The sequence below is a fragment of the Aspergillus oryzae genome, chromosome 5, assembly GCF_000184455.2.
Source record: "Aspergillus oryzae RIB40 DNA, chromosome 5".
Classification (NCBI taxonomy): domain Eukaryota; kingdom Fungi; phylum Ascomycota; class Eurotiomycetes; order Eurotiales; family Aspergillaceae; genus Aspergillus; species Aspergillus oryzae.
This window is the reverse complement of record NC_036439.1, coordinates 999,105-1,021,887: the sequence shown is the minus strand read 5'-3', so window position 1 is coordinate 1,021,887 and position 22,783 is coordinate 999,105. Positions and strand designations below refer to the sequence as shown.

The 22,783-nt window shown below is 48.3% G+C and overlaps 8 protein-coding genes across 8 annotated transcripts; 4 read left to right on the top strand and 4 right to left on the bottom strand.

Annotated features, from left to right (window-relative positions):
* Nucleotides 1–5,285: 5,285 nt before the first annotated feature.
* Nucleotides 5,286–7,853, top strand: AO090701000508 (uncharacterized protein; the record flags this gene model as incomplete). The annotated part of the gene is made up of 7 exons (XM_023237281.1): nucleotides 5,286–5,445; nucleotides 5,501–5,636; nucleotides 5,690–6,324; nucleotides 6,385–6,596; nucleotides 6,738–6,797; nucleotides 6,868–6,961; nucleotides 7,261–7,853. The coding sequence occupies 7 exons, from the start codon at nucleotides 5,286–5,288 to the stop codon at nucleotides 7,851–7,853; spliced, it is 1,890 nt and encodes a 629-aa protein (XP_023092166.1).
* Nucleotides 7,854–8,613: 760 nt separating this feature from the next.
* Nucleotides 8,614–9,423, bottom strand: AO090701000509 (uncharacterized protein; the record flags this gene model as incomplete). The annotated part of the gene is made up of 1 exon (XM_001823292.1): nucleotides 8,614–9,423. The coding sequence occupies one exon, from the start codon at nucleotides 9,421–9,423 to the stop codon at nucleotides 8,614–8,616; it is 810 nt and encodes a 269-aa protein (XP_001823344.1).
* A 933-nt stretch (nucleotides 9,424–10,356) lies between these two features.
* Nucleotides 10,357–11,118, bottom strand: AO090701000510 (polysaccharide lyase; the record flags this gene model as incomplete). The annotated part of the gene is made up of 1 exon (XM_001823293.3): nucleotides 10,357–11,118. One exon carries the CDS (start codon nucleotides 11,116–11,118, stop codon nucleotides 10,357–10,359), a length of 762 nt encoding a protein of 253 aa, XP_001823345.1.
* Nucleotides 11,119–11,831: 713 nt separating this feature from the next.
* On the bottom strand, nucleotides 11,832–13,835 carry AO090701000511 (GMC family oxidoreductase; the record flags this gene model as incomplete). The annotated part of the gene is made up of 3 exons (XM_001823294.1): nucleotides 11,832–12,295; nucleotides 12,363–13,664; nucleotides 13,715–13,835. 3 exons carry the CDS (start codon nucleotides 13,833–13,835, stop codon nucleotides 11,832–11,834), a joined length of 1,887 nt encoding a protein of 628 aa, XP_001823346.1.
* Nucleotides 13,836–15,877: 2,042 nt separating this feature from the next.
* AO090701000512 (uncharacterized protein) lies at nucleotides 15,878–17,182 on the top strand (the record flags this gene model as incomplete). Its single annotated transcript, XM_001823295.1, has 1 exon — nucleotides 15,878–17,182. One exon carries the CDS (start codon nucleotides 15,878–15,880, stop codon nucleotides 17,180–17,182), a length of 1,305 nt encoding a protein of 434 aa, XP_001823347.1.
* Nucleotides 17,183–17,473: 291 nt separating this feature from the next.
* Nucleotides 17,474–18,091, top strand: AO090701000513 (uncharacterized protein; the record flags this gene model as incomplete). Its single annotated transcript, XM_023237280.1, has 3 exons — nucleotides 17,474–17,582; nucleotides 17,653–17,676; nucleotides 17,838–18,091. The coding sequence occupies 3 exons, from the start codon at nucleotides 17,474–17,476 to the stop codon at nucleotides 18,089–18,091; spliced, it is 387 nt and encodes a 128-aa protein (XP_023092167.1).
* Nucleotides 18,092–18,461: 370 nt separating this feature from the next.
* On the bottom strand, nucleotides 18,462–19,451 carry AO090701000514 (fungal specific transcription factor domain-containing protein; the record flags this gene model as incomplete). The annotated part of the gene is made up of 1 exon (XM_023237279.1): nucleotides 18,462–19,451. One exon carries the CDS (start codon nucleotides 19,449–19,451, stop codon nucleotides 18,462–18,464), a length of 990 nt encoding a protein of 329 aa, XP_023092168.1.
* A 1,124-nt stretch (nucleotides 19,452–20,575) lies between these two features.
* Nucleotides 20,576–22,154, top strand: AO090701000515 (MFS transporter; the record flags this gene model as incomplete). The annotated part of the gene is made up of 3 exons (XM_023237278.1): nucleotides 20,576–20,647; nucleotides 20,703–21,092; nucleotides 21,153–22,154. The coding sequence occupies 3 exons, from the start codon at nucleotides 20,576–20,578 to the stop codon at nucleotides 22,152–22,154; spliced, it is 1,464 nt and encodes a 487-aa protein (XP_023092169.1).
* Nucleotides 22,155–22,783: the final 629 nt, after the last annotated feature.

The following is a 22,783-nucleotide window of genomic DNA, read 5'->3' as shown; positions in this document are numbered from 1 at the left end:
ACCTCTAATGGGTATAGCTAGAAAGGTCCTCCTTTTTTTCTTCCCCTCCGCTCAACCCTGTTGGGGACTCAAAAGTCGAAACAATTCTAAAGGATCCACCACAGACGCTAGGGCCGATCTGGAGCAGGGACGAACGTAGTAATCAGTTTTCATCGCCAACAGGAGGGCGTTCGTCGAACCCTCGGGAAGTGGATCAACCGTAAAATAGCCGAACCCCTGGATCGATGCCGAGCCCTAATTTACCTGAACCATCCCCAGGAGTTTCTGATCCCGCATTCCACAAATAGGGTGATGATCTCCCAGTGGTATAAAGCAGGTTGTTCCCATTTATAGGACAAGCCTTCTGCAGTGGAGGTTGTGGTTGGTTACTCGATCTCGGTGGTTCGTGATGGAGCTCATAGTAGAAGTCCCACTCAATAGGGTTCGGGCTAGGGGAATAACCATCGAGAACCGAAGTTGACCCGGGTCCAGTGTTTGATATAGGATCGGGTTCTATTTCTGTACTAGGATATCACGAAACTTTTAAAATGCATTTGAGATAGGAACATGGTAATTATGGCATAATATCCTTGTGCTCTGAGGTTATGTAGGATACGGAAGATTTGCCCTCGTCGAAGTAGGGGAAACTGTTCCCCTCCCTGTCCTACAACCCGCGGTGACTTGTAGTTTCCAAAATTATATAAACATACGACAATGCTCAGTGGTGCCACTATCGATACCATTTTAAATGCGATCAATTTGCTGGCGTCTGTATCCTACCGGTCGGAACCACACGATACCTGTGCAGCCTTTAGTGCAGTTTCTGCTGCCGCTAATGGGTCTCAATCAGATATTACACTACGATGATCGGTAGCATCTCGAAACAGTGATGGTCATGGGTACCCTCCGCTTACATCCTGAGTACTTGTAGTTCCTAGAGCTCCTGCGGGATACTCAATACCTGGGAGATGTCTCAAACATTCTATCTGTTCTAGCCCCCGATTTTGCCACTACAGTCAGTGTATCTAACGACTCCATATCAATAGCGCCACATTCCCAGAAGAACCGAGGAATGATAGTGTACAAAGCAGCCATGGATCCTGTGTTTAGATACTCCGCTGAACAAGGAGACCTACACACAAGGCACCACACAATAAATCCCGGGATACATCGAAGAAAACCGGTCAGAAATTTTGTTCGGCAATTGGCCTATCACACCAAATAAGGAGCTCGTTTCAACCATCCTTAAAATAGAAAAGTGTTCGCTGTTAATCCATGGGCTTGCTTTGAAATCAAGGCATGAGAGACTGACAATCCACGAGACCTAGTATCGCGAGCCGTGTGTCGTAGAAAATTCTATTTCCTGCTCATCAATGACGATCATACACCCTTATTAGCAAGGAAAGCCAAGCATGAAGCAATGGTCCGAAGGATGCAGCCATGTCAAATGGGGGTTTTGCTCTGGGTTTCTCCGAGATCCTTCCACCTATGGCGTTTGCGGATATGCTTTGTCCTCAAGAGCGATCCCTCAAATATAATTTCTCAATAAATGGAGTAAGCTGTCATACTTAGGTTCGCCTGATGGGCTACTTGTTAGTTACAGTCGATATTGTAAACAGCTCCAGTTGGAGGGTACACAGCATAGTGTGAGAATATCCTTGTAGGTTCTACTCATTTGAGTACCAGCGAATAGTACGTTGATGTTCTGTCTATGATTCTCTGAAATTGTCATACAATCGACTGTATAGCTGCGTATAAACAAGTAACCTGAGAACATCGAGTGTCCCAAATATGTCCTTCATACATTTTCAACAATCCCGATAGACAATCGCACAATTACGTTGCAATGAATATCGTCTATAAGGAAGCGTATACCTGCTACCAATGCAAGCGTGATCCATCTCGTTTGCTAGCATTGTAGTCCTCTCAAAGATATCATTAACCACAAGGAACACATAATTCAACAAGCCAGAATGAAGCAGCTAGAGCTAATTATATATAAAGAACGTTATTTCATTTGTACTTGTTCCCAGGGCGGTAAATATATATATATTCTAGTACAAGGAGTTTGGGCCGCGCCTTGAATGGCCAAGTTCGCAACTCAACATCAGGGCTAATCTTAGTCCAATTGGGGGGTCTGCTAGATTCTAAACTCCATAGTCCGCTGTTGGGGTTACTCAATAGCGGAATTTACGTTTTGTCGGAGAACTTCGTATATGCTTTGAGATCGTCGCCAGTGTCTGATTCTGATTTATTCTTAGCCTCGCCAGATGATCCAGCTCGTATTGAATTAGACGACTTGAATCTTTGTTACTATTAACCCCTCTTCTCCTGGTTTGGCTCCCTGGCATCCTTTTCAAATGCTTACTTTCCTCCACTTTCACCTCTGGATCGGTGTCATCCAATGGCATTTATTCCATCGATGGGATCTCCACCTCCAGATAGCGCCATTTTCTGTCGTCGAAAATGAAACCCAATCGTCAAAAGAAAGCAGATTCATCCTTTTCATTGCAGGAAGCATTGAACGAATTCTACAACGCTAGTAATCAAAGATGAAAAGACGCTACGGCAAGGGCGCACGAGGTGTTCCAACTCGCCGACAAGGCCAATAGCAAGCAACCCACTTTCTTAGAGAAACCAGGGACCTGTCTCCATTCGATGGAATATTTCGCTGCCTTCTCGACGTTGGCGTTACATCCTCGGCGAAGAAGCCCTCGCCTTTAGTTTGGGGATGTTTGAAGTACTTGTTGGTAGTGAGTATAAAAGCTTGTTTGCTCTGGGTGATTCTTAGCTGATTTAAGCCAGGCTGCTCTTAGATCACCATGTTACCTACAAAAGATGGCGGAAATGTTTTACAATATAGGAGATTTTGGTGACATGGAGATACGGCAATACTCGCCCTCCCTTTTTACCACCCCTTGTGTTCATCAAAAGAATCCTTCCCTCTACGTGGGGGCAGTACTATGCTGTGCACGCGCAATGCAAGCGATCATTAGGAAGCGTGAGAGCCTGCGCCATTTTATACCAGACATCATGCTCAAGCCCTTTGAATTTAGTTACGATGTTTCGTTGTCTAAATTTCAACAACATCGACAAGAATTCCTCGCAGAGGCAAAGAACACTAGGTTTATGCAGTAGTGTGAACCTCTACTTCGCGAAGTGAATGAGGTGTCTCAAGAGCAGCGTAGCTCCTCTTTCAATTTCGGGCTAGACAGAGACAGGGCAGTGATAACGATGGAAGAGAAATTGGTAGCACCCATGTGGTGATCTTGGTGCTTTTGGGTGCGATCGATACCAACTTTATTGACTGTGTTTTCACAACAGATATTTAGTGAAGTTGACCAGAGAGCCCACTTGAGGAGGCCTGTTGTTGCACTTGGAAATTTGAAGATGCGAGGTGTGCTCCATGCAATATACAGCCATCGGGGTATGATGCAATACATTATAAATATTATAATAGTGCTAGAATTGTAGAATCTCCCGGTATTCTGGAGGAATCCGGACGCAGCAACTCTCTATATTCCATAGCGACTACCACAGGCAATTCCATCAATTTACTTTGATGCACAAGTGGCTGCCCTTGTGAGTTAACCATGAGTACCACTGGAACAGCAGCCCTGCCTCACGTATCTCGCATTTGATCCACGTACCACCATAGGTAATAGAATATAAAGAAAGCCCGAGGCAGGGACCATCGTCACCGGGCTACAAACAGGCTATCCCTAGTTCATCCACTCTAAGTGTTGTCCAGCTCAATAAATATCCTTTCAAGTCATCGGTTGTCAAATGCCTGTCTTTGGGAGTCTCTCTTTCAAAAAGACCATTATCCGAATCGACATCGGAATCGTCTTGAGAGCACTTGAAATTAACACTTGTTTCACTGAACTCAAATTCCCGACCGAGTTTCGGCTCTTCTTAATAAGTTCGTTAGACACTGCAACACATTGGCGGATACAATAAAGGCGGAAAGCTTACCCTGTATATTGTGATTGAGACCTGTCTCCACAGCCCCGGCTTTAACGTCATCAGATGTCAATGACTCGCGAGTTTCGTTTGCCATATTGCTAACCCTAATCATTTATATGCCATGGCGGTGGCTCTTTCAGTGTAAGCCATCGTGAAGTATGGATGGGAGCGCCAACACGATTGTCGCATTAGACGCTCGTTCGTCCTATATATAGAGACCGGTTTCTTCTAATGTGAGTTGTCTTGAGATACGTGCTTTCCCGGCTCCTTAACTTCAAGAGGGAGGTTTCGTTTGTCGAAAGGGACTGTATGATATGTTATTGTTCCTCGAGCACACACAATACATCCATAAGGACCAGAATGAAAATGTTACGATTATGACCAAGTTGAACTCTAGTATAGTCACAAAGCGCAACCTTATTGCCTACAAGATCTTGTATATACCTTAGACGGGTTGGCATTCAGGCTCGACATAATCTTTCTCTAGATCACTCAGAGCCCGGGGACCTCGGAGGAATCAATGTACTAATTTTTTGCTGGGAAGATCTGGCTTTGCATGCGGGGTAAAAGCGATTACCCTTCCTTTTCTAACTGCCCGCAGTATTGGAGAGACGGCGGATCGTATCGGGAGGCTAGTTTCATCCATAGTCTAAATGAACTCTTGGCTGCCGATGAGCGTGGACGAATTTTTCGGCCCAAAAACGCAAATAATTGCTGCGATTGTATATGTTGCAGATTGACTGATAAGGTGCTGTCTAATGCTATGCAACCCTTGTCGGATTGCTCTGTTGTTAATAAAAGTCAAGCGAAATTGTTAGAGTCCGGGATTGATAACCCATTAGGGTTGTTCGATGCTGTATGTCTCGGCCGGATTGAATGGACGGCAGGTCTTCCGATCTACCGCCGACGTACCCCATAATCCTTTACAATGTCGACTTGAACACCTTTATCGAAGCAATTATAACCCCACAACTAAGATCTGGACTCTTTTTGTCGGTGAGCTACCCCCTCATACTGTTTCCCCTCACCCCTCACTATAGGAATTATTTCCTTTCCGTCGTGGGTCTCATCTTATTTCCGTCTCCTTGCCTCATACGAGTAGTTCTGTTCGAATGCGATGCACCTGCTCTTTTCAATAGCTGCTGTTTTCTTTCTTTCTTCATTTCTTCTTGAACTATTTTCTCCCTGTGCATTCCTCAGTTACTGGAATTGAGTCTCTGAGTACCTAATACGTCCACAATGGCGACTACAGTGGGAAAGGTATACTCAAAGCCATTTCTGATCTTCTCTCGCAAAATTTACTGACGATGAATAGACCATCACCTGCAAGGTAGGAATTGATGCGCCACGTGCTGAACAAGGAGCAATTATTGATGGTTAAGCAGGCTGCAATTGCCTGGGCAGCAGCGGAACCCCTTTCAGTCGAGAATGTCGAAGTCGCACCACCAAAAGCTCATGAAGTCCGCATCAAGATCCTGCACACTGGAGTTTGCCATACTGGTGAGTTCAGATTGCTTGGAAGTCCTCAATTCATGTCTAACAGCCTCGCCTACAGATGCCTACACGCTTTCCGGCAAGGATCCCGAGGGCGCTTTCCCGGTGATTCTGGGCCACGAGGGTGCCGGTATTGTTGAATCGGTTGGTGAAGGTGTTACCAACGTCAAAGTCGGCGACTATGTGATCGCTCTCTAGTATGTGACTCTACTCGAAAAATACTTTAACAAGCTACTAACGAGGTGGGCAGTACACCGGAGTGCGGAGAATGCAAATTTTGCCGGTCCGGGAAGACGAATCTGTGCGGTAAGATCCGGGCCACGCAAGGCCGCGGCGTCATGCCCGATGGCACGACCCGTTTCAAAGCCCGCGGAAAAGATCTCCTCCATTTTATGGGCTGCTCGACCTTTTCCGAATACACTGTTGTCGCCGATATTTCAGTTGTAGCGGTCACTCCTTCCTGTCCGACGGACCGTTCTTGTCTTCTCGGGTGCGGTATTACGACCGGTTACGGTGCTGCGACGGTTACTGCTAATATTACGGAGGGATCTAATGTCGCAGTTTTTGGAGCTGGCTGTGTCGGTCTATCGATTGTGCAGGGCGCGGTGAAGAAGAAGGCCGGAAAGATTATTGTGGTTGATATTAATGATGGAAAGGAAGCATGGGCTTACAAGTTCGGAGCGACACATTTCCTCAACCCGGCTCGACTGAGGAAGACCGTTCAGGATGAGCTTATTGACATGACTGATGGTGGATGTGACTACACTTTCGACTGCACGGGAAATGTTAGTGTCATGCGCGCTGCTCTTGAAGCTTGTCACAAGGGCTGGGGTGAGAGCATCGTCATCGGCGTTGCTGCTGCTGGTCAAGAGATCACAACCAGGCGTAAGTGATATCCTCTCTGAAAATTTCCATAATGACGGATGTGTACTGACCTTTGGACAGCTTTCCAACTAGTTACTGGTCGTGTATGGAGGGGATGTGCTTTTGGAGGCGTCAAGGGTCGTTCCCAGCTTCCGGGTCTGGTGGAGGATTATCTGAACGGTGACTTGAAAATTGACGAATTTATCACGCACCGTGAGACCTTGGCCAATATCAATACCGCTTTTGAGCAGATGAAGCAAGGGGATTGCATCCGATGCGTTGTTGATATGGTGGTATCGTGAGGAAACGGAGTCAATTATGGGGTTATGAATTGTACATATACAGAAATGACTGAAACGGATGAATTTCAACTTGATATTGCATTTTAACTCACCATGTGCTGGTCGCTACAAGTATCTCAAAATGTAATTCAGCAGTATAATGCTGTTGAATTTTGCAAAAAAGGTATAGTATACCTTGTAACATTAGACAAAGTATGAATAGATCGCTTGGGGCTAACTCGTACACCCGGAGATAAGTGCAGACAGAGATAACTGCCGATAGCACGCAATCGAAGAAAATCTCGGAAGGACATCCGTACTGCGGAGTGAAAATGGTCGTAGTCCGGGCACGGGACCGGAAAGCACAACCGGATTGAGTATAGAAACCCCCGGACCGTTTCGGACACGGACCGTCTAGGGATGTGCGAATCGCAACGTGGAGACAGCAGGTAGAAAACCCCTCGATAAATCGCCAATTAATTTTTTTTTGTTCTATCTCCTCATGAGGGGATGCGTAGTACAAACTATGGCGCGATAATCGCTTTATAGCTTTATAAATGTCCGAACCATGTAGCAAACTGACATAGCTATTCTAGAAAATTCAAAAAACGCAATACATATAATCAATCGCAACGCTGTTTACTATACATCCAGCTAGATTTTCCCTTTTGAACAGCAATCTCAAAAATCAACATGCCTGTCTCCCTCCACCCCCTCGTTGACAACGGTATCACCAAAGGTGACGCCAATTTTCCCGGTGGAAACCTCTACTGTCTCTGCCCTCAGAACAAAGTCACAGTCGCCATCAAGGGCAACGTCGCCCACAACCACGCCTGCGGATGTTCTAAGTGCTGGAAGCCCGCCGGTGCTCTCTTCTCCGTCGTTGGTGTAGTCCCCAAGGAGAACCTCTCCGTGGCTGCCAACGCAGACAAGCTCGAGATTCTCGACAAGGCAGCCGCCATTCAGCGCTACGCCTGCAAGGAATGCGGCACTCATTTGTTCGGCCGCATTGAGATTGACCACCCCTTCAAGGGACTGGACTTTGTCCACGCCGAGCTTTCCGATAAGAAGGGATGGCAGGAGCCGCAGTTCGCTGGTTTCGTGTCCTCTATCATTGAGCAGGGCTTCCACCCTAACGGAATGGACGAAGTTCGCTCTAAGTTCCAGTCGCTCGGCTTGCAGACGTACGATACCTTGTCCCCGCCTCTGATGGATCTTATTGCTACTTACACCGGCAAGAAGAATGGGAAGCTGTCTGCTAACCTGTGATGCGGCTCGCTGGTTCGACTGCGACAGTGTGGAAATATGGTGTGGTAGGGCGGAGTGATTGTGTTTTTGATTCATTTTGGTGCTTCCCCGAGGGGTTCTATGTATAAATTTGGGTTGCATGAGGGGAGCGAGTGGGTGTTGTTTGCCGGGTGAAGGCGGGTTTCGTTGTACATTGGTGGCCTGGTGGGTGGGAGTTAGATTATGATTATTATGGTGAATTACCAAATCTTTTATGATTCAGGCCCTGTTCAATTAATCGTAGTTTGTATTCATAAGTCTTGCCCTGGTTGGTCACCCATTACCCTGGTGACATTTAGGGTTACTCAACACATGACCAGGGCATGCCCTCCCTTCAACTGTATCAGAGAAGCACGGGTTTACATACTCGACACGCTCTTCCTAGGCTTCAACACAAGAAGAAGCTTAAACGCCTTCACACTGTTAGAGTTCGAAGATAACGCAGGAATCCTGACTAGCTCTACACTGTCGATAGATGTCTGGATAGGATCGCCCTAGATATCTCTCATGCTCTTCTGTGCGATGCTAACTGCAGCCAGTTTTGTTGAATCGACTATCTTGGCTCTGCATCCACTGGTAATCCAAAATGCCCTAATTGGCTAAATTACCATAATCCTCCTAGAGCGTCCCTTCTTTTCTTTGGACAGTCCTCTCATACTCTTGAATATCGCATTCCACTAGCCCCATCGCGCCTTTCGCATCATGAATCAGTCGCGTAGACTACTGATTCATGGCTTCAATCTCACATGGAATCATCGCCGTTTTGTGTTTCTGTATCCTCCATTGACATAGCATAGCTTAATCGCTCCGCCTGAAAGGCGTCTCCATCGAAGCCGTCCGGCCAGCCATGCTTAATATAAAGCTCTCTCAAAGGAAGCTCATCACCGTCCCATTCCCGTCCACTGTTCTCCCCACCGCCAGGCAATATGTCTAATGAACGGTACCAGCGGATGATATCTCTCAACACATCACCAGCAGGGCGACTAGGTACATGCTCAAAGCTGTTCTCGTTGACACTTCTCTCACCAGACTCATAATCCTCATCAACCGCGCGGTCTGCATTTCCTCGTATCGCAGGATCCGTTGTATCCCAACTCTCCTGATCGATGATCCAAATCCGATGCCTCCGCGCATCATAAAGAATCACACTTTGATGGTTCCCTAGCATTGAGAGTGCGGTCACCCACGGTCGCATATATGGCCCATCTTCATCCTCATAGTCATCATCACTCGGGCCAATATAGAACGGATCGCGTCCTTGCTCTATATCTTCTGGTAGGCGGAAATCTGCGAAGGTGCCCCCTTGAAAGAAATCCGTTTGGCCAGCAACGGAGATATCGATGTATGGTAAGATCTTGTAGAGGTATGTGATTGATGAATCCAGGCCTAGTTTCTCATATAACTCGCGAACATTGTCGATATTGTGGGGGCCTTTGATGATTCCAGCGGGGTTGAGGAAGCGCATGTTTGCCAGTGTTTGGTAGATTTCTAGCATGAGGTCAGCGACCTCGTGCAGGTTGGCTTTCTGTGTTGGTGTGAGTTGTTGGTCCATTGTGCTTGGGGGCTCTGTTGGACTTCGCTATTAGGGCTTTGGGTTAATGGTAGTATACTAAGGGGTTGAGTGGATATTTAAGAAGTACCTACCAGGCATCACCAGCCCCATCTCGTATTCTGCACTGTTGATGCCTTGGATCCACTTGACATCCAGCGAATAAATGCTTGAGCTTGAATTGTGGGGCTGAAGATACGCTATCATTGGGGCTGTGCTATAGATCGTCAAACGTGTATCTGTCTCGAGAATGACTCCCTACGTGTCAAGCCGTTGCAAGCTTTGGAGCGCTGGAGCTCACATGTTCCAAGCTAGTGCTTCACACACTTCCTACCATGAGAAGCTGTAGCACAGGAGCCATGGAGAATCAGTTCTCTCCCACAAGCGAGCTTGAGCGATACAGACCACTAAATTCGATCCCAGTTACAGCTGTAATGCCGGCATCTACAGGAAGTAGGACTCCGGTAACCCATAGAGATAGATTACTGGCAAGAAGTTTGACAGCTTTGCCCACATCCCATCCATTCCCCTCGGTTTTCAAGAGGCTACGAGCCTTTCGTCCATTGCGCTCAGTATCACTCAGTGGTGGGGCTGGTGTTTACGATAACCACCATATAGAACGCTGTTTATTTCGCCGAGGTATCTGAACAACTTGTTCGGCAATACTCATGATAAATGGTGAGAGCTTCATAACGCCAGAGAACCCAGGATGAGTGACTCGCTAGCCACTTCTTTGTGTCTCTGGATGCCTGCTCAATCAAGGCACAAAATCCTTTTTCAGGTGGATGTCGAATGAGCACTGAAGAAGAGACGGACGGCGTTCAGCTCAAACAACCTATAGGGAATCTACTATCAATACATCTTGCATCCCCCGGCGATTCAACATCAGAGGTCACTGCTTTCATTCAGACCACCTATACCTCCAAAAGAAAGCCTCTACTGCTGATCGGGATCCGCATCGGCAAAGGTAGTGCCAGCCACAATCTCATCGTACCACACCTGGCGAGTCCCCTGAGATCCCTTCATACCACCATCATCATACCAGCCATTCGCATAAAGCCCAACCCTGAACTGGAAAGCCCGACCATCATCAACAGTAGTATCGATATTGTACTTCTCAAGCACCTTCTTCCCATCAAACCACATCTTATAGTACCCCGTCCCGTCCGCCCTCCACTTAGCCTGAATAATAATCTTATGCCACACGCCCGCACTCACAGTAGCCAAATTGCTAAAGGTAGTGGTCTTCTGCGCGCACACACTACCCGTCTTCACTCGCGTAAAGAGCTGGTCACCGATCAGCCACACCATGCTTGACGGCATGTAATCGTCGCAGCCGGTATCACCGAAATCAGCGATGAACTGTGCGATATTGTACGACTGTGCGGGTGAGAACTGCCAGGACTCTTGTAGACGGAGGGTGAAGCCGTAGAAGCCTTCATCGCCGAGTTTGTACATATCGTTATGGACAACTTCCGAATGGTAGCGGCCGCTGTAGCTCGAATCGTAGACCTGTGTCATCTTTAGGGCGGTGGAACCTCCGTAGACTACATTTGTGACTTGTTGCACTGTGCCCTTGTGCTCTTGGTTGATGGAGCTCCAGCCTGAGGTGGTGCCTGTGTTCTTGAAGGTTTGGGTGGCGTGTATTGTGATGCTTAGGCTGAGTAGTATAGCTGCTGCTAGCGATTGAAAACGCATCTTGAATAGCAAAAGGAGGGTCGTCTTGGTCTTAATCTGTGTCCTGGGCACACAAGTGGGGCTTTCTGGGGTTTTTGTATTCTGAAGTCACATCGTATGTTCACACAACAATAACAGAAAGGTGGCACCGAGCTACCTTCGAAATCAGGTTATTGCTCGTATTGGAGGTGGGGATTTGTGCAGCCAAGCTATTCTTTAACCACTGCTGGGTTGCATCCGCTCGGCTGGAATTACCTGGGCTGCGGCAAGGTGGAGTCAATATATCAGCCACTATCCGGAGACTAAGGAGTAATGCAAGTGACTGGCTCGGTTTCACTCTCAGGCGGCATAACTGATTTCATTATTGGTCACATTCCGCAAGGGATATTACAGATAAATAGATGGCCAGCTGCCGTTTAAGGGAAATGGTCCAAAGCTCCCGGAGTCACGGATATGACTACATTATAAACAAGGCTACCCTGCCACCACGTGTCGGGTATATATGGGCCACGTTGTCCAACTTGTCACTTTATGTTGAATGGTATACAAACGAGATATAGCAAGACAACCTGCGATGGAAATATACTATAGGTGTTACGAGCACAGCTTGGAACAATTACTTGTCCTCCGGAAACTCGGCGGAATATGACATGTTATTGACACAATTTAAACATTGTTAGGCAGTTCTGCACCACTGACAGCATCGATCAACGTATACTGCAGCTCTAGGGCCATCACAAGCGTGCATGAGGGGGCCCCGCTGTGGCAGAGTCCTGCTTGATCATATCACTGAGCTTGTAGGCCATAGCCCCAATAGGTGCAGTGGGATGCCCACTGATTTGCTCCGGGAACACACTGGCATCCATCACCCGCAGGCGTTTGACACCATGTACTCGGCACTGTACATCGACCACGCTGTTCTCCGGAGAGGTCCCCATCCGTGCGCTGCCGACGGGGTGGTACAGTGTAAAGGCCTTTTCATCCATCCAGCGAAGAAGTTGGTCATCTGTGATGCGATCAATGTCGCTGCTGGAGTATGGCCACCAGTATGACCAGGGGTCGTCATTAACTGGCACGCGCTCGAGATATTTCTGAAACACAGGGCTGCGCATGATCCGGAGGCAGACGCGCACCCCTGCCAAGAGAACAGCGCGGTCATTACCCTCTTCGTCACTGAAGTACTTGGGATCAATTATGGCTGTTAGCAAAGGTGGAGTGTCAGTTTCCTTTCTATTTCTATTTCGGAGGAAGGGAGTTATGCTTACGATGGTCAAAGGGGTCCCTGCTCTTAAGGGTGATTGTTCCCTTGCTTTGCGGACGCAGACTGATCGGGGCGAGGGTGAATACACTGGCTCCATCCATGGGTGGCTCTTCACCATGATGGATGAACCCGGTTGGTGCGCCAATGATCTCCACATCTGGCCCAATTGAACCCGAGGTATAATCCTTCGGGGGGTTGCGCTCCGACGACGATCCTGGGAACGGGTGGTGCTCCCATGATCGAATGAATGCTGCTGTTTCGCCCACATTGTTGGTCAGGGGACCTCCTCCCAGAAGCATCCATCGAGCCAAGGACGGGAAAGCCCTCAGAGGGCTGCCAAGATAGTCGAGGGTGGTGCCCGCCTTCGCCTTGCACATCACGGTAGTTGTCACCAAGTGATCTTTGAGGTTTTTCCCTACGGCATCGTTGGCACGGACAACGGGGATACCATGCTTTTCCAGTTCATCCCTAGGGCCAATACCACTCAAAAGCAACAGCTGCGGCGTGTTAACCGCCCCGCCGCTGAGGATAACCTCTCTGCGTGCATGGACTTCAAAGAGCTCTCCTTCTCGCTGCTTCTGAAACTCCGCTCCCATTGCAGTCGGCTCATCACCACTGAGCCGGTCAAAAAGAAGCTTGGTAACATGAGCATGGCATGCGATGAAGAGGTTCGGCCGCTTCCTGACTTCCGGTGTCAAGTATGCCGTCGCCAAGGACGATCGCTGTCCGTTGGAATCAATGAAGGTCTGGAATCGAGTCGCACCCAGAGTCCCCCCCGGCGTGTTGATATCCTCGACTGCTGGGATTCCGACATCGTAGCAGGCAGGTAAAAACCCCTTTTCGCCTATCTCAGTGAGCCACGAATACCCGGTCTGCCACTCGCCCGCATTGCCCCGATGCTGCAGGTCAATGCGTGGACGGTTTGGATTTGGAGTAAAGCGCTCCATACGCTTGAAATATGGCGCCAGGTCATCATAGCTCCAGCCCTGGCATCCATAATGAGACGCCCACTCATCAAAGTCGGACTTTGAGCAATGATGGTACATCATCGCGTTAATCGATGTGCTACCACCGATCAAGCGACCTCGAGGCCAGTACAGACGACGCGACGCAAGGCCAGGCTGCTCAACGGTATAATAATTCCAGTCATGTTCGGTGTGGAGGAGCTTTCCGAAACCCAAGGGCATTTTGCTCTCCGTGACGCCGGTATTATCTCCACCAGCTTCAAGCAGGAGGACCGAGACATTCGGGTCTTCGGAGAGCTTGCTGGCCAACACGGAGCCAGCCGCGCCCGCTCCAATGATCACTGGGCCACAGGTTAGTGTTGAGCAATTTTTCTCTCTCTTCTCAGCTTACCGTAGTCATATCCCTTCAACAAGCGCTGGGCGGAGGAGTATGTGGCAGGCGGTCCTACCTGTGCTTGCGGTGTCGCATAATGCAGTGGATTCGAGAGCGGGTTACGATTTTTTCGACTCATTTTGAAGCGCTGCAGACCAAATCAACACGCGTCGGGGGCACCGATATTTATTGGCCTTCTCAACATGATCAGCATTGAGCGGGGAATAGACCCCACATGGTCAACGTCTGGCCCGAGGCATCAGGCTGTGCAAAAGATGTCAGCTCGGACAATTCTGTTAGAGATGTGGTCTGTGCCTCAGAGAATAGACATTTTGTGGGGCCAATACGGCATATCAGAAATCACCACGATTCCTTCTCTACCGCGGGTCCGCGGTTCCGCTGGACGAGAGTTCGCGATGCGCACGCCAATGCAAGCAGAAACCGAGGCTATTTAAACAAAATATTACGAGGCTTGTCTGTACGTGAAGCGGCTTCATCTTATGTTGGGATTCCATTACGCCGAACCAAATTAATGCATCATTATGATCGGCCATGTGTTTTGATTATCTGACCATTTTATGCCCTGCTAAGGTGATTATATGTTGTTCCTATTGGCAGAGTGGCTTAGACTGGAGACTCCTGGGGTGTGACACTAACGCATAGTGTCATACTAGCTTGTTTTTCAACTAACAGTGCAAGATATATAATCGTGTCCGTGTTCACGTTTCGCAACCCGGAGCTCTTGACTCAGCTATCTCCAGTGGACTTGTCCCTGTGAAGGAATCCTTGCCTAGTAGGCATACATTTCATGTTACCTGCCCTTTTACCGGTAATAATTGGTTCTTCATGGGCCTACAGACTTTCTGCGCCTGGATCGGCGGCCTTACAGTTATCCGAATGCCAAGAGGTGTGCCAATTTGCTGGTTTGCTTTAAATATTACACGCTCGAATAACAAACAATCATTCTATTGAAGATATAACGTCGGTTACGCATGGTAAATGCATAAAATATTGTCTCAGGGATTCGTTTGCGTATGATTGAAAACGGTAGAACGTTGGGTCCTTTATAACTGACCTGCTAGGCGTCCCATATCGAGAACACTGCCTTCTGGAGTAAGCAGAGCCGGTGATTCTATTGGTTCCTTTGACTACTGAGGCCTCCCACAGGTACTTTGTGGTTATTGCTCAAGCGGTCCGCGGTTTTCAGGACATGACTGAATATCGTAGTTCGTGAAGGAGGTGTTTGGATGGCTCTCACACAAGAGACAAGCTGATACAGGCGATATCAATATCGCCTTCCATTGACCTTGCTATGAATATCCAAAGTTCTTGGTCAAGACCAGACAACTGGTTACTAATATTCGAAAACACAGCCTTGTCGGGGTCTCACTATGCATTGGGATGACAGGAAATATTTGCCCCTGTTTCAAGGGTCTCAAGCACATGATATCATCGCTCTGCTCAGCATGCCCTTCTTGAATTGCAACTCTCTCAAAACAGTCGTGAAATAGTATCCCTGTCGCTCAGTATACCGGGGTAGAACTATGAGTTTATTGCTCTTGATGGGTGATAAGTGCATAAGGCTCGTAGAACCGATTAAGCCGTAAATATGAAAAGAAACCGCCGCTCTACGCCACTGCCTCCACGAAGGTCGTGAGCATTAACAATACCCATTAATATGGAGCAGGACCCTTACATGCAGGGTCCTTTGCCGCTGGTCCTGCTCGGCTGATACATTGATGATGGTGCGAAACGATCGGCATACCTCACCAACGGGCGGATATCGTAGCTTGAGTCTGTAATAATTCCTTACAAGATGATTAGACGCGACCGAGCAGGGTTGATTGCAGTGGCTGTTCCCACAGGGCTTGGCTAAGCAGTACCCTTTGCTGACATCGCCGCCACTTGAATCCTCTCATGCAGGGTGAGCCTTTTTTCTTGGCAGGGCTACCCGAAGTGCCAGGATGTGTATAGATACTACTACTTCAATGATGTTTCTATACAGAACTATGCGTTATAAATATGGAGCTCTTGCTCGCCATTCTTGACTGAAATCACTCAATCAGACAAATTTTATTTCTACATCCCACGATACCACAATTGTCATAACCCCCTTGAGCTCGACGCACCACCAAACCCCAAATTACCTGGTACACTGGTGTATCCAGCAATTCATCCACCATGCGGACCTCATTATCTACTACTGTCTGTCTCGGCCTCCTTCTCCCTGCCGCTCCGACCCTTTGCAACCCTCTCGACGCTGTTAACTCGAACGCTGAATCCATCCGCCATGACTCCGCTCAACTCCAACCCTTGAAACCCCTCAACACCGCCCATCCTCTCGCAGTACGCTCGCCCGACTGGGGATGCGCTGAGGACAACAAGCGATGCGGTATAATGTGTATTCCAAAGGACCAAGAATGCAAACCCGAGGACAATGACGGGTGTGCCAAAGACAACAAGCGATGCGGTTTGAACTGTATTCCCAATGATCAAGAATGCAACCCCGATGACAATGACTGGTGCTCCAAGGATAATAAGCGATGCGGTTTCTCATGTATTGACAAGGACCAGGAATGCAATAGTGAAAATGCCGGCTGGTTTTGGGATTGGCGGAGGAGCCTCGAGCATAATCCCCTTGCTCTTGCAGCTCGCTCGCCTGATTGGGGATGTGCTGAGGACAACAAACGATGTGGCATCATGTGTATTCCGAAGAGTGAGGAATGCAACGGTGAGACTGGTGGTTGGGATTGGTGGAAGAGGAGTCTTGAGGCTAGGTCAAATGCTGTCGCAGTGCGCTCGCCTGACTGGGGATGTGCTGAGGATAACAAAAGGTGCGGCATTATGTGTATTCCAAGGAGCGAGGAGTGCAATGGCGAAACTGGTGGCTGGGATTGGTGGAAGAGGAGCCTTGAGGATAATTCCCATGCTCTTGCAGTGCGCTCGCCTGATTGGGGATGTGCGGACGATAACAAGCGATGTGGAATCATGTGTATTCCTAAGACGGAGGAGTGCAACCCCAACTATGGATGCTCTGACAATAACAAGCGATGTGGTATCATGTGTATTGACAAGGACCAAGAATGCAACAGTGAAACCGGCGGCTGGGACTGGTGGAAGAGGAGCCTTGAGGTTAAGTCCCCTGCTCTCGCAGCGCGCTCACCTGACGGTTTTGGATGCGCCGATGACAATAAGAGATGTGGTTGGATGTGCATCTCCAAGGATGAGCAATGCTGTGGCAACCAAGGCAGCTGCAGCGCGAATGAAGAGTGTCACAAAAACGATGATGGCGGGTACGGCTGCTGTGCCAAGGGTGAGACTTGCACAAACACTAATGGCACCTGGCTCAATGGAGTCAGGGAAGTTGGCAATGATATCAAAGATGGTGTGAAGAGTGTCGTCAATGGTGGAGCTGCTGACTTGAGGCCCGGCATGGTTGCTGTCGGGACGATGGCCTCTCTGTTTGTTGTTGCCATGATGCTTTAGATGATGATGGCTGGACATGCATGGTATTAGGGACGGCCATGGTTGGGTGTTTCGGAATTGTCTTGTATCATTCTCATTACTTGTCATTTCTTATGTGTTTCTAGCTGAATGAATTGCATCCACACCGTCCTGGCGATGATGTGGCTTCTCGGTTTAAATGCTTCCTGCTGTAGACAAGCCATCGGCCTAAGCAAGTAATAACACACTCATCGCCTCTACTCCCAGCCATGCTGGAGCCGTTGGCTATTCAAGCCTCACTAGGGGATAAGAATCTGTTGCGTCACACAATAAATGCCTATCTGGGGACCAACTTGTGATGGGTGTGACTATGTTGTTCGGGGTGCTACTCTTCGTTGTGAGGCGAAGGTTAGGGATTGGTTGGTGTATAAGAATATGGGAGGTAAGTTTATATTCACTGAGTGTAGGTAATATAGAGCTAAAACAGATTACAACCTACACTAACGCAGCAGCTACTCGGTTTAATGGCTTCTCGAGTAATGTATTAACTTCATATGTGGATAGAGAGCTGCCTGGCCAGGTCTGAAGCCCTAATTTACGGCGGCTATATAACTAGAAGACAGGCCCACAAAATAAATCGAATCCAGGGTCCCAGTTACTCCCGTCATCTGAGTGAAGTAAACTATTGATCGTAAAGTCGGAGTCAAGGAGGTCAGGAAAGGCCCACGAAACATCGCTGCTTGTTCCACCATCATTGCTACTCGACCCTTCTGCGACATACGAGGGGTCAAGGATTTTGTCCAGGATGCTGGTCAGTCTCGCCTTGACCTTCTTGCAGAACCCCAGATTACCACTCCCGGGCCTAGCTACCCAGCTGAGGCAGGAGATGTAAAGGGTGAGCTCCCGTATGATTTCCGCCCGGGGCAAGCCGGGATAGGCACCGCTCAGTAGAGGATTAGAGGATTTGAGTAACTCCGTCGCAAGAAGTTCGGCGCTGGGAAGACCGTATGGTAGAAACTGCAGCATGCGTTAGGCTGTTTTAGAATGGGTAAATATTCCCCAGTGTTCCGATGGCAGCTTACAATGCTTGAAAAGTCGCTTCTGACTTCTCTCGACCTTTCCCGATATTCGTTGATGACGAGGACGGTCGAGAGGATGGTTTTTGCCACAAGGAGAAGCTCCTTGGGCTTTTCGCTTTGACATCCTTGGGCCGCGAAACGATGCAGCAAGAAGATTGAGTGAAGATAATCCAAGTAGATAGAAAGGAGAGCAATGACATCCTGGCAGGGTATCTGTTCATTCCACATTTCGGGTGAATATTTCATATGGCTCGGGCACGTATCCCAAATTGAATGAAGGTTTTGCAAGATATTGCTATAAACATATTAGCTCGAGTAATGTTACGGGTCCTGCTATTTAGGCTATACCTTGTTTTCCCCTCAATGTCGACATAGTTAACCCCCAAGTGTAGCTCAAGAATCTCCTCTCGAATTGTCGCCAGAAGGAACCGAAGACGAACGGTAGTAGACGGGCGTCGTTTTCCGTCGGTATTCCACCCATTGCTATCTAGCATTTGGAGACTCTGCTCGTAGTTCGAAGTATCTATGTCATCATCAATGTCTAGTGGCGGCTTCAAGACACAATAATGTCGGGTCAGTGAGGGTGGTCGCCCTAGTATTGTGGCAATAGTTTTGTCTATGGAATACACGACGGCGAAGCACCTCCTGCGCCACAAGTCAATAAACCCCGGATAACGTCCCGTAGGTATATCGTACTGGTGGATTCCCGTGGCGTAAACGCATGAAGAGAGTTCCCCTAGGGACGAGTACAACCAACGACCTACACGAAATATCAGTATTGCTCTAGCCATAAACAGAACCCTTGACAACTCCATACTTGAGTCACCGAATCTTTGAGAGGCAAGCATCATCTGATAATATTTCAGGCAAACCATGAGCTGATTGACAGCAGGCAGTGCATTGCTAAGTGGTAGTAGTTGATCTATGACCTCGAGCATTTGAGCAAGAACCTCATCCTTGTTTCTCTGTTGGGGATCAATAAGGGTAGCATCACGCTCGGGGGTATGAATCAAGCCCATAGTAGCAATCTGTAAGACACTACCGATGGTTTCCCACCTGACATTCTTGCCGCTGATCCATTGGCACAGCTCACCAACGTTCATGGCCAATCTGCCGGGGACTTGTTGGTATGAGTTTTCGAAAATGCGGACAACTGTGCGTAGCCTTGATGGTTCATCTTGGGCAATATAGTCCCCAAAGATATCCCATAGCATATCGAGCGCAGGAAGCATAAGCACTTCCGGGACGATAGGTGTTCGCCCAAGCTGATACACTTTGATCACTAAACCTCTCACCAGAACTGCATTATCAGCCAGGAAATCTAAGATTTTGAGTCCCAGATCGAGTTGCCGCGGATCGATAGTATACGTTGTACGGTCAGTGTCTGCTACGCCCGGATCACTATCGCTAATAGGTTCACTCATCAAGGAGCGATAGCTGGTTGGGCCGAGGAAGCCAGCGCTCTCCAATGGCGGCGTACTCACCACGACCGCCTGGCTATGCGATGGGATCAGCTCTGGTGGTCCACCTTTGTGTATATCAGGTCTATCAAAAGGATTAGCCTAATGAACAGCAGATCCACAGTCATCCGTAGAAGAGGGAAGGCCCACGATGCGGGTGATTTGGAATTTCTTGGTTTCCGCTGTGCTCTACTCTTCAGTACTGATTGTGGTCGGAATGTTCTTGTCATCGGCGCCGGATCATAAACACACGAGACATTCTTTTGAGCACATCGACCGCATTTGGGCGATGCGTGGTCACATTTGGTTTTCAATTTGCGACACGCTTCGCATGAACGTCGACTTCCATTACGACGAAACAAGCTTTGCGAAGGGGAGTCCATAAAAGGGGAACATTAATAGAAAAGATTACGTATAAGAACGCTAGCAGAAATTATGCTTGGCCTTGTTCCGTGTAGGTTGGCATAGTAAGGAATGAATAGTAGGAGTTGCGCCGGAACATTCAGATAGACGGAAGTCCGACCGGTGGAGCCGGACTAAAATTTCCACATTCGGAAGTCCCTCCTCATACTTCATCCTCCGGACGGCCATCGAAAAGTTCCACTCCGCTTGTTGATGTTGAAAACCGTGTTGCCTCCACACCTGGTATATAACTATGCTACTCATTACGAATCCAGGTTAGGCCAGTCTAGTCAATGCCCTAGTTCGCAGTGTTCTTATTTTCTTTTCCCCATCGGTTAGTCAGCGATTGAACCAGTGACTTCAAGATATATATACCGCCCAGGAAACAATCATATGGACTTTGACTAACTAGATCACCATTAAGGTTCTTTACAGGAAGCTTTCTCTTTAATTATGCGATGGACGAACACTCTCATCCACATGCTACTGGGAAGATGGAGGAGCGAGACCTTGAGCAAGCACAACCCGACCATGAAAAGGACGCCGCAGAGGCGGCATCGAAACTTGTACGATACTACACGCCGATGTTCATTCGCCAAGCTGATGTCCTAACGAGTTCAGGTCCAATGGGAAAGCCCTGACGATCCAGAAAACCCAAAGAACTGGAAGACGAGCAAAAAGTGGATGGCAGTGGTTACTGTGTCGTGCTTTACATTCATATCGCCAGCCTCATCCTCCATGGTAGCACCTGCCCTCAGTACCATGGCGAAGGATTTTAACGTAACCAACGAGGTGGAGTCTCAACTTATGTTATCAGTCTTCGTCCTTGCATATGCTGTTGGGCCACTTTTTCTTGGCCCTCTCTCAGAGATTTACGGGAGAGTGCCCGTGCTCCAGCTGGCCAACCTGCTATACCTTGTGTTCAACGTCGTAGGGGGGGTAGCAAAGACCAAAGGCCAGATGATTGCATTCCGGTTTCTTGCAGGACTAGGGGGTAGTGCTCCTCTGTCTGTAAGTTATTCTTCCTCTACATCCCAAGACATGTCACGTTGATTCTTGATGGTTACTTAGATCGGAGGTGGTGTATTGAGCGATCTGTTTACATCCGATGAACGTGGAAGAGCCATGGCTATCTACAGTCTTGCACCCCTCCTCGGTCCAGCCATAGGACCCATAGCAGGTGGCTTCATAACAGAGAATACCTCCTGGAGTTGGACTTTCTACGCCACGTCAATTGCAGACGGCGTGATTCAGCTTTTCGGCCTCTTCTTCCTTCGCGAGACTTACTCTCCAGTGCTGCTCAAGCGCAAAGCCGAAAAGCTTCGCAAGGAAACCGGAGATCCCGAATACCAAACAGAGAGCGAGATGTCCAACGACCAAACAGTCCTCCAAATTCTGGGTACTTCTCTTGTCCGCCCCTTCAAACTATTAACCACGCAACCTATCGTCCAATTCATTGCCGTCTACATAGCCTTCATGTACGGCCTCATGTACCTTGTGATGTCCACATTCCCAACTCTCTGGACAGGCCCCTACAACGAGAGCATCGGAATCGGATCCTTAAACTACATCGCCCTAGGTCTAGGCTACTGGGGTGGCTCCCAGATCTGCGCCTTGCTAAACGACCGCATCTACCGCAAACTCAAGAAGCGAACCGGGCAAGGGAAGCCCGAATTCCGAGTCCCTCTCCTCGTAGTCGCCGTCTTCTTCACGCCAGTCGGACTTTTCATATACGGCTGGACGGCCCAGGCACACACGCACTGGATTGGTCCGGATATCGGCGCGTGCCTCTTCTCCATCGGTATCATTACCGCGTATCAGTGCTTGCAAACCTACATCGTGGATGCTTACACGAGGTATGCGGCTAGTGCGCTGGCTGCGGCGGCTTGTTTGCGTTCGCTGGCGGGCTTCGGGTTTCCGCTTTTTGCGCCGTATATGTATCAAGCACTGGATTATGGGTGGGGGAATAGTCTTTTGGCATTTTTTTCGATTGGAATCGGTGCACCGGCTCCTATATTCCTGTGGTTTTATGGTGAGAAGTTGAGGAAGATGAGTACGTATGCTGCTGGCTAAGTGACGTGCTGTATCGCACCTGGACTTTGACAAGGTCATGTGATATGTGGGTGAAATGATGAGAGCTCGTGGCGGAAACTAATTATATAGATGGATAGACATACATAGAAACACATAATATTACCTTACGTCCCACTACCACTTGCTAACTGAGTCCATGTTACAGAGTAGGGGATTCGAGTAAAATGATGACAGATGGACTAGGGTTAACTTATTGACGCAAGTAACGAAGGTAGATACTAAAAAGCGCGGCATTAAAGTGACGGAAATCAGCACCTTCCATAGAGCAATTAGTCTATCTACATAACATATTGGAAGAGAAAATGATATATACTTCGTTTGCATGCCCGAGAAAATCGCAATGGGCATGTTTCCTACAATGAGTTGATTCAAGGCATGACTGACACGATTATGGACGAATAGCCCTTGTTAAATACTATATATACATACTCAATAGGCTGAAAGAAAATGATAGATCATACTTTAGAATATATCATAACATATGGATCTGCCCGTCCTTATACGGACAGTCCAACACAATATTTTGTCATCGCTACAAACCAGCATAAATATGTACAATGAATGGCAGTGCCTTATATACAGTAGCGAATCATTGACTGGCATCACTT